Source organism: Onthophagus taurus, chromosome 7, assembly GCF_036711975.1.
Source record: "Onthophagus taurus isolate NC chromosome 7, IU_Otau_3.0, whole genome shotgun sequence".
Classification (NCBI taxonomy): Eukaryota; Metazoa; Arthropoda; class Insecta; order Coleoptera; family Scarabaeidae; genus Onthophagus; species Onthophagus taurus.
Window position 1 is genome coordinate 4885787 of NC_091972.1, and position 10124 is coordinate 4895910.

At 31.0% G+C, this 10124-nt stretch overlaps 2 protein-coding genes across 2 annotated transcripts; one reads left to right on the top strand and one right to left on the bottom strand.

Annotated features, from left to right (window-relative positions):
* Positions 1-50: 50 nt before the first annotated feature.
* LOC111428670 (methionine aminopeptidase 1D, mitochondrial) lies at positions 51-1374 on the top strand. The gene is made up of 5 exons (XM_023064310.2): positions 51-139; positions 213-308; positions 375-588; positions 652-1105; positions 1163-1374. The coding sequence occupies exons 2-5, from the start codon at positions 223-225 to the stop codon at positions 1354-1356; spliced, it is 948 nt and encodes a 315-aa protein (XP_022920078.2). The 5' UTR covers positions 51-139; positions 213-222; the 3' UTR covers positions 1357-1374.
* Positions 1375-2061: 687 nt separating this feature from the next.
* LOC111428675 (disks large-associated protein 2) lies at positions 2062-8241 on the bottom strand. Its single transcript, XM_023064318.2, has 7 exons — positions 8157-8241; positions 7432-7796; positions 6272-6970; positions 3778-4062; positions 3399-3610; positions 3213-3341; positions 2062-3157 (listed from the first exon to the last, which is right to left on the bottom strand). The coding sequence occupies exons 1-7, from the start codon at positions 8204-8206 to the stop codon at positions 2933-2935; spliced, it is 1965 nt and encodes a 654-aa protein (XP_022920086.1). The 5' UTR covers positions 8207-8241; the 3' UTR covers positions 2062-2932.
* Between the last annotated feature and the right edge of the window lie 1883 nt (positions 8242-10124).

Genomic DNA, 10124 nt, shown 5'->3' on the forward strand with positions numbered 1-10124 from the left:
AGTTGGTACCACCAACCATTAACTCCATCTAATTGTCAAAATACAAACGTCGAATATAATGCAAGAATAACCTCACATTTATTTATTTATAATACATAAATAATGAAATAGTTACTTTAAACGTACTAATAATAAATAAGTAAGTAAATTAAATAATTTTAATTAAATTCATCATATATATATAATCGGGCAAATTTTTATAATAATTTTAGATTAAAAAAAATGTTAATTACGCTAACTTCTAAGACTACAAAGTCTACAATTTCAAAATTTCGTAACACTTGTAAATATTTTTGGAGTAAAAAACGGTGAGTAAACATTTTTTCTTATCATATTTTATTTATCATTCACCAATTCTTTCTAAAAATTAACAGTAATTTTGGAGAATATGCTCTTGTAGAGCCTGCATTTGTAACAAAAATGAAACCTGTACCTATTACAATAAGAAAACCTGATTATTACAAATCAGGATCAACTATGATTACACCTGAAGAGCCTGAAATCAAAAATGCTAAACAAATCCAGCGTATGAGGGAAAGTTGTAAATTAGCTGCACAAATTTTAAATAAAATTGGAAAATTTATTCGAGTATTATATAACAAATAATTTTAAAAAAATAACATGTATTATCTAATTCATTTAAGTTTATAGGTGGGAATTACAACGGACGAGGTTGATTCATTTGCTCATAATTTAATAATTGCAAATAGAGCTTATCCTTCTCCTCTAAATTATAAACAATTTCCAAAATCGATTTGTACATCTGTTAATAATGTGGCTTGTCATGGTATACCAGATTGCAGACCCCTTTTGGATGGAGATATCATTAATGTAGATGTAACAGTGTTTTTTAACGGTTATCATGGAGATTGTTCAAAAACTTTCTTAGTAGGAAATGTTGATCAATTTGGGAGAGACTTAGTTAAAGCTACCGAAACCTGTCTTTATCAAGGTATTTCCGTTTGCAAGCCAGGCGAAAGATTTTCAACAATTGGGCAATGTATTGAAAGGAAAGCATACCAATTTGGATATTCAGTTGTACCATGTTTTGTTGGTCATGGAATTGGGAAATATTTTCATGGTCCCCCAGATATTTGCCATTTTGGTAATACTTAAATTTTGAGTACATTAATTTTAATGTTCTGTTGGTTTCAAATTTTAGCTAATTACAATAATGAAACTATGGAACCAGGAATGACGTTTACTATTGAACCTGTTTTATCACAAGGCTCACAAGAAATTACTATTTTAGAAGATGGCTGGACTGCTATAACTACTGATGGTGCTAGAACTGCACAGTTTGAACATACCGTTTTAATTACTCAGACAGGAGTGGAAATTTTAACTGAAGAATAAAATTATAATCTTTTAAAATGAGTAACTTATTTCAACCTATTTCACCTTATAAAGTACCACTTTATCCAATAGTGGTATAAAGTTGCTTTATTCCACTAGTGGAATAATGAAAAATACAATCTTAAATCAATCACATCCTATTTATTATTTATATTAATAGATATTTCATTCTTTGATTTGCCATATTTTACTTCCTTTCCATTAATAACAATTCCATTGGACAGTTGCTTCTTCAGCTTCCTCAAGATTTATTTCTTGGGAACATACATAATCACTTTCTTCCATTTTTCACCAACTTTACCTTTACAACTTTCACACTTTTACAAATGAAGTTGATAAACATATGAAAATAAATAGCAACAATTCAACATCTCCCAATGGTTTTTTAGTTAATTGCAATGATTTTTGATGTGACAGCTGCTGTCAGTCATTTTTTGATAACATCAGATGAAATTTTGACGATTCTGATTCTAAATGAGTGTGATTTAGGATAAAACGTTGTATGCATGCGTGTTTTAGATGAATTTTTATTCATTATGCATTTATTATTTGTTTATTAATAAAATGCTGTCTAAAACACTTACACAATAAATAACTATTACATCTTTTGATTATGATGTGTATTTTAGGAGTGGTATTTGATTCATAAACACATTTTTTAGCAGAATTTGTATTAAACAACATATAAATAATTATTACAGAAAATATTTTCATTTTAGCTTTTATTCTTACTTCATTATAACTACACAAAATATTCAATCATTTTATATAAGTAAATATGTAAATCTGTCTTAATAAAATGAATGTTATTTTACAATAGATTCATTAATAAGAGAGTGCAATAAGTGAAGACATAAACTAAAAAGACAAAAAAAGAAACAGCGTTTGTGTAAATGACGCATCAGTCGATTATTAATATTTTTAAAATTGTTAAAGCGGAAATATACGTATTTGAATATTTATACAGAGGCCGGTCATAGAAAGGAAATTAAAAGATATGCCCCTTGTTATACTAGAATATGTGTAATATATATACTGGGAATGTGCATATTTTAGTCTTTGTAAATGTCAAAAATTCACAAACACTTGTGCAAATTTCCTTCTTACAAGATTTTCAGTCTTTACATATCATCTCACAGCGGCACAAGAACGAAGTACTCAATAAACATTTAAAAAAAAAAATAAATTAATAAAAGATGTACCTAAAAAACACACGAAATTATATTGTTAAACAAAAAATATACGTGCAATTTTAACGAATCAATTTCAATATGAATACACAATTTAGGTGTTCCTTCGTTAACAAGATAGATAAATTTAGTGATTTACAAAAAAGTTTCGTCGTTATCAAGAAGAAATATAACAAATGTATCAATAAATAACGTTTTTTTTAAAACATAGATATATTATTATTTTATTGTATAAAGGAGATAAAAAAATAAGATTTCCAAACAATTAAAACGATTTCATTTTTCTTTTGTCATCTCCATTAAAAATACTGCCAATTTAAATTAATTTTTTCCTTTTTTCGCAAATAAATGTTGCAGCTATACAGTAATCGCACTGTAAGCGGTTTTCAGCTAGATTCAGGCACGTAAATCTCAATGTTTTGCCGGGATGATTTATTTTGTTGTTGTTCGCGCATTGCTTTTCGTTTCTCTTCAATCAACTTTTTCCTTTGGATTTCGCGGAGTTTCCTTTCTACTGTTACAGCACTTGAAGGTCTTGGTACTTTTACGACCTTTTTAGTTTCTTTAACGTTTTTACCATTTGTTGAAACATTACTTGGAACTGGGCTTTCCTAATTAAAAAATTTTTTTTTATTAAGATTCACAAAAAAAATCGTTTAATTTTACCTCCCAATTATTTGCTTTTAATGTTTCGAGTTCGGCAAATAAATTATCGATTTGTATGACTTGTAACATGAGCATATCCCAAAAACCTTGGAGGTCTTCATTGGTAGTTGGAAAAGCTTCATCTGGTACCTATATAAAATATTTCATAATAAATAAATGTTTATTAATTAATAAATTTTCACCAACCTGTGTTACATTATTTCTACATAATCCTTTAAATTGTTGCATCTTTTGAGTAACTAAAAGCCTGGCTTTTCCAGATGCTGATCTTAAAAATCCTTTGGCATCTTCGCTTAAATCTGGAGATTCTAATTCCTCTTCAGCTTTTATTGCTAAAGCGAGTAAACGTTGGGATTCCTTTTCTATTATCATCATAAAGTAATGCCCATCTTTAACAGCTGTAACCATGACGACCGTTAATATTTATTTGACCAATTACATAACTCATTAAAATTAAAAAAGACAAGTGTATTTGCTACTATCTATTGTAGATAAGCACATTATTTGATAAGATACTATTAATATATTAATTGGGTTGTTTTTAAATAACACGAGTTTAACTTACTGCTTTCACGCGTTTGATTGCGGGGCTTATTCCTATCACAGACATCATTGCTCTTTTTACACGGAGTACTTTGTTTGAGTTCGTTGCGAAATCCGCAGTTCATCTCGTCCGCTGGATTACAATGGCCATTAACGGATTCTTCCTCTTGGACTATATTAATTGAGGGGATTTTTTGCGGAGATGTGTTTTCACTGGTGCGTTTTTTCGTTACTGTTAAAGGCAATTGAGCTCGAAATTCAGGTCTTAAATGTCTTAATACAGGTAAAGTCGATTTTGATTTTGAATCTAAAAAAAAATAATAAATACAATTCCAAATATACTATAATCAATATTTAATAAAATATTATCAGATTAACATTTTCTATTAAAATTAACAAAAACATTGATTATTTTATACATTGATTAAGGAAGTTTGGGAAAATAGAATTTTTTTGTAATATTAAAGTATGATAGTTCCAATTTAATCAATAAGCAATTTCTATCCAACCTAAGTTATTAATGCAAGTGGTTAACTGAAGATCTGTTTTTTTTATCCACATCTAGTAAATCTAGTTAAGCTCCAACCTGTTGAATTAAACCATTCTTAGAGGGATTTGGCAGCGACATAGATGGAGAGAAGGAAGTCAGTGATCAATGATTATCATTAGGTAGCGTTTGGAATTCACCTAACAACTGAAGTCATATGGGGTCAACACAATCATTTCAGGATCTTTTATCATTAACATTGTTTCTGCAAAAGTTAATTCTTGCGAAATCTTGATGCTATAATTTTTGAACTATAGCAATTTTGTACAGATGAAAATTGTCTTCATGAAGCTCCAATAGAGTTATCTCCATTATTATTTTCGATATTTCCATCGCCGTTTTGTACGAACCCTGAAATGCGTTCCATATTGTTTATGACATTTCTCAATACTGAACTGGTCTCGCTTATCATCATTTAATCATTCCATTCAATATCATCTCTGATCTTCCAACATTAGCTACCTCATCATTATCTAATGCATCCCACTATATTGTTCTTGAAAAATATAGCGTCATTGATACACTGAAGATATATAGATATGTAATAGATAATAAGATATGTAGTAGAGCCATTAATAATTTTCTTATGGCCTTTCCTGCATAACGTAAATTAGCTTTTCAAAAGCATTTTCTGATAGAATTTGATGAAGATGTGCTTTGTTAATCAATGTTAGTGGACAAGAGTTTCATTAAAAGTACTCCAAGTACTTGGTTGATCATTTGATATAATCACCATATTATTCTAAGAGACAAATTTTGAATGTTTTTTTTTTGCAATTAAAAGCTGTAAACACCAGCTTTAGTTGAGCTCAAAGTGTATTATCTATTCTTAGATTATTTGGTAAACCTCTGAATTAATCTTCAGGTTTTTATCTTGAACATTATTACCATTAAATCAATATTTGGTATATTTTGTAAATGATTAAAATTATTAACTAAAGTAAATTTTTCTTCTACAAACAAAAAATAGATCTTATGTGCCTGATATAAATAACAATCTTACCTGATATATTACAAAAAAATACTATATTTATACTAATTCTTGACTTCTATAAAGAATTGAAGAATAGTTATAAAGAAAAACACATGATTTTTTTAAAATATGTTTTGACAATTTGGTATGTTAACTTGTTCTGACACTGACATAGTTGGTTGCATGATATAGTATTATCTAATACATCCCACTATATTGTTCTTGAAAAATATCGCGTCATTGAAACACTGAAGATATATTTCTACTGATTATAGTGCCTCATGTTGAATTTCTAATCCGTTGTAGTAGAGCCATTAATAATTTTCTTATGGCCTTTCCTGCATAACGTAAATTGGCTTTTCAAAAACATTTTCTGATAGAATTTGATGAAGATGTGCTTTGTTAATCAATGTTAGTGGACAAGAGTTTCATTAAAAGTACTCCAAGTACTTGGTTGATCATTTGATATAATCACCATATTATTCTAAGAGACAAATTTTGAATGTTTTCTTTTTCAATTAAAAGCTGTAAACACCAGCTTTAGTTGAGCTCAAAGTGTATTATCTTTTCTTAGATTATTTGGTAATCCTCTGAATTAATCTTCAGGTTATTATCTTGAACATTATTATCATTAAATCAATATTTGGTATATTTTGTAAATGATTAAAATCCTTAACTAAAGTAAATTTTTCTTCTACAAACAAAAAATAGATCTTATGTGCCTGATATAAATAACAATCTTACCTGATATATTACAAAAAAATACTATATTTATACTAATTCTTGACTTCTATAAAGAATTGAAGAATAGTTATAAAGAAAAACACGATTTTTTTAAATATGTTTTGACAATTTGGTATGTTAACTTGTTCTGACACTGACATAGTTGGTTGCATGATGTAATAGTAAATATTAATGAAATTGTAAAAAAAATCACAGTTCAATAAGTAGAAAAAATTTAAATGTTTTTGTTAAAATAATAATTTTTTTACTTACCACCATCAGAAGTATCATCATCATGACGAAAACCTTGCTCGTTCATCGACTTTGAGTGCTTTTCACTAGCAGCCTTACACCTGGCAATATGTTCAAGTTCATAGCTTTTATTTTTCTGCTTTTTCATAACAAAAAATCCTTGAGCGAGCGCCCCTGGTCCGTACAACCGCTCAACACGTTGCTGTATAAACGATTTGGAGTTATTATTTTCTTTATCGCAGCTCGAAACTATATTAGAACCCTTAAAACCATTGTTGGCGCATGTATCTACAGTATCGGACGAAGCGAGATTATAAGACATAGTTAAGCTATTTGATAATTGGTGATGATGGTATTCGTGTCTGTATGTGGTGGTGGATTGAGTGGTAATTGTAACGCCGTTTTCCGACATGTTGACGTCGGCGGTGTCGTGGTCCGAAATTGGCGGTAATGGGACGAGATTCGGTGGCGAAAGTAAATTGTTGCAAACGGTGTACGCGGTGGTCAAACCGTCGACATTGTGGCCGAACGGCCGATGTGGTGAGGCGTCCCTAGAACGGGCTAACCTTTCAGGATCGTAGTTTGTCGTCGAGGAATAACCGTTCACTGTACACGCCAAACTCAGGTACGATGGTAATCGGTGTTCACCTCCACAACCAGTTGATGCACGGGATGCTTTTATTGCTTCTGAACTTGAAGAATTGTGATCGAAATTTAAATCTAGAATAAATATTAAAAAAATTATTTTTAATTATATTTGTGAGTTAAAAGAAAAAACAGAAGTAAACTTGATAAGATTTCTAAAACTTTGTTAGCAAAGTGAGTAAGAAGATGCATGTGATTAAAATTAATAAATGGATGAATTATGGAAAAGATCGAAAATCTTAGTTTATTTATGTCTTATTAAGATTATTATGTAATATGTATATCAAGTTGCAACAACTACTTCAAGTAATCTCAAAAAACATAAATAAACGCAGAATATTATGAAATAAAGCGAAAATAAAATGTTGGGTGATTCATGGTTTATTTTTATGACACAACAAGAATTTAAAAAAAAAAAAAAATATGTTAGCTGTAAATTCCTAAAAAAAATCCAAGTGTAATAGGAAATAGCAGAAATGAAGTGCCGAGGGAGATGCTTTCAACATATAAAATCACCATTCCAAGAAACAATATACCTTTAGTATCCGCGGAATTAATTGAAGCACCTACACGGTGCCCCTCCGTGTCTATATCATCCATAATAGCTACAGTTTCGCTTGGAGCAAGAACAACAGGGAGCACATCGTTAACTTGCACGCTTGGATAACGTTCGGTAGCAGTGGTAGCTGTAGTAGTAGTGGGTAACGTATTTTCCTTGCACGGCGTAACAACAAATTTCTTCCTTACGACCGTTTTACTTTGCGCACCATCCTTCTTGGGCAGCGCGTTCGACGACGGTTGAACTGTAGCGGTTAAAACACCCCGCGGAGTGCTCTTTGGAGATGTCGGAATTTTCGCGACCCCCAGAAGTAAAACCGGGGACCGATCGTCCGGCAGGTCACTGAGGACGATACTGATTATAAAGAGAAAAAAACGCCGCATGCACAAAACGAACACGAGGACAAACTAACTATTTTAATAAGAACAACGGTCCTCCGGACGAACAAATACGTAGCCAACACTGCGTGCAACAATGCGTATAATGAGCGAATTGGTTGAATACACATAGACAAATAAAAATTAAGCGTAACAACAATCAAGCGTTTAAAAACAAATCAAAATATAAAAATAGAAAAAATGTTAGGGGTGCGGAAAAGAAAAAAAAATCTAATACTTAACATGATTTAGTTTAATCGAAGAAAAAACCACACGTAAAAAAAAAGAAAAAGAAAAACCACACATTTTTATTCACACATCGAACCTTCTCATCCATCTCGATATTAGACGATTCATTTTCTTCTTTTTTCCCATGTCAAAGGGATGATGCGTGAACAGAGATGGAATTTTTTCGCACCGGATACTTTCGAAACGGAGAAGAACGAGGACGACGATGTGCACCTATTCAAACCGAACCCCAGAATTAGAACGAAGCTCCCCGTTCGGAACACGTCCTACGGCACGGTCGTTCTCTCTGTATAATACTATTAATAGACACCCTCACTATTTTCAACTAAATTCACGATGCCGAACCGACGGTACCGAAATTTCAACCCGGTCGCCACTTCTTGTCCTCATTTTAACCGATTTAGCTTTAAGTTATTTGAACTAATTTGATTCAATAAAGTTAGGTAATACAATTTGAACACAATTCACACAATAACAACTAAAATAAAATAATATAAATGAATTAAAACATTCATAAGCATGAAGTAATTATGGCCATCTAAATCATGCAATTACAACTATAAAGTTAAATTTTTGATTATGTCATTTTAATTTGGTTATAAATTTTGATTCTAATGTAGCGGATATCTTAAATAAGTTAAGAGATGAAAAATGTACTTGAAAAAATTAGCAAAAAAAAAGCATTCAACTTCGAGAAACATTTGCAGATCCCAAAGAATTTCCCAGGAAGTTGTTAAAAGTTTCTAACGATTTTCTTGGGTTTCTAGGACTTTAACTTAAGGGAGTTCTCAGATAGTTTGTAAAGAGTTCCTTAGAAACTTAGGAATATGTTGAAAAATATATCATCAATGAGACGATGAAGCTTAACCCTACAAAAAAATATTACTACTTACAACTTATAAAGAATTTGGATATTTTATGAATAAAATAATGCAGACTAAGAGATTTTTTAAAGCGAAGCACCATATCGAATCAGTTGTACCAATCTTAACAAGGGCAGACTCTACTACATGAAGGAATATATAAGATCTTCAAGAATCGTAATTCTCGAACATTTCAACAATTAACAGTGATCATTGAGAATTATTTATTTATACAGGGTGTCTCAGCGAAACCGGTCATTACACGTTTCTGGGGTTCTGGCGAAAATAAAAATTTGAGAATTCAGACTTAAGTATTATCAATTACGATCTCTTCGTCTAAAATATTTTCAGATTTCTTGCACTTCCGGTTATGCCGGAAGTCGCCACCAACTTTATTTTTTTAAATGGAACATCCTGTATATTTTTACATATTTGGATTTGTCTGTTTTCAATAACTTTACTTTTTGCAATTTGATTCGGTCGTTCTCGAGTTATTCGAATTTTTCTAGAGAAATCTGCTCCAGCAGACATTTGTTCAAAAAATCAGAAAACACTCAATTTTTGGGATATCAATTTAGTATTCAGAACATGCTTAAGCAACATGATGGAGTATGTTTTGGTGCCGAGAACTGCGGTCTAGAACGTTTGATCACTTTACTATGACACGTTAACTTTTCAAAATTTGGAAGTACCATAACTTCATTTTTTTAAATGGCACCCCCCATATTTTATTTTTGAGTCGTCTTCGGTGTCTCATTCTACATCTTTTATATCCCATATGACCCACACCTAATATTAATAGTTTGGGAGATAATTAGGGTTTTTTGAAAAATGCACACATATATGGATATTTAGCCTAGTGTGCCATGTAAAACAAGCCTTCTCAATGAGTTCTTGTCAAAGACTCACTTGTTTACGTCGTTTTATGCATGTGAGCTAATAATTATCTGTTATGTCCCTTAATATTAGTACTGAAACGAGTTAAAATCGATAACAATAACGAAAGTAATATTTACACAAATCAAGAAATTCTTAATTTATTTTTTTTGCATGAAAAGAGCGACAAAGTTCGTAGTATGATTCCTAGATCTTCTTTGGCAGCTCGAATTGAGGTGTTGGGACTGGGCTCGAAATAAGCCAAGATTCACCTCTTCCGTTGCATTATCTACTACATTTTTTGG

What these genes read in the sequence shown, in the direction of transcription:
- LOC111428670 (XM_023064310.2), top strand. Translation starts at nt 223, where the DNA reads ATGTTAATTACGCTAACTTCTAAGACTACAAAGTCTACAATTTCAAAA. An exon ending in TATTTTTGGAGTAAAAAACG is followed by an intron (nt 309 to 374) that starts GTGAGTAAACAT and finishes AAAAATTAACAG; the next exon opens with TAATTTTGGAGAATATGCTC. An exon ending in AAATTGGAAAATTTATTCGA is followed by an intron (nt 589 to 651) that starts GTATTATATAAC and finishes TTAAGTTTATAG; the next exon opens with GTGGGAATTACAACGGACGA.
- LOC111428675 (XM_023064318.2), bottom strand. Translation starts at nt 8,206, where the DNA reads ATGGGAAAAAAGAAGAAAATGAATCGTCTAATATCGAGATGGATGAGA. An exon ending in CAATCAAACGCGTGAAAGCA is followed by an intron (nt 3,611 to 3,777) that starts GTAAGTTAAACT and finishes TCATGGTTACAG; the next exon opens with CTGTTAAAGATGGGCATTAC. An exon ending in TAAAAGCAAATAATTGGGAG is followed by an intron (nt 3,158 to 3,212) that starts GTAAAATTAAAC and finishes TTTTTTAATTAG; the next exon opens with GAAAGCCCAGTTCCAAGTAA.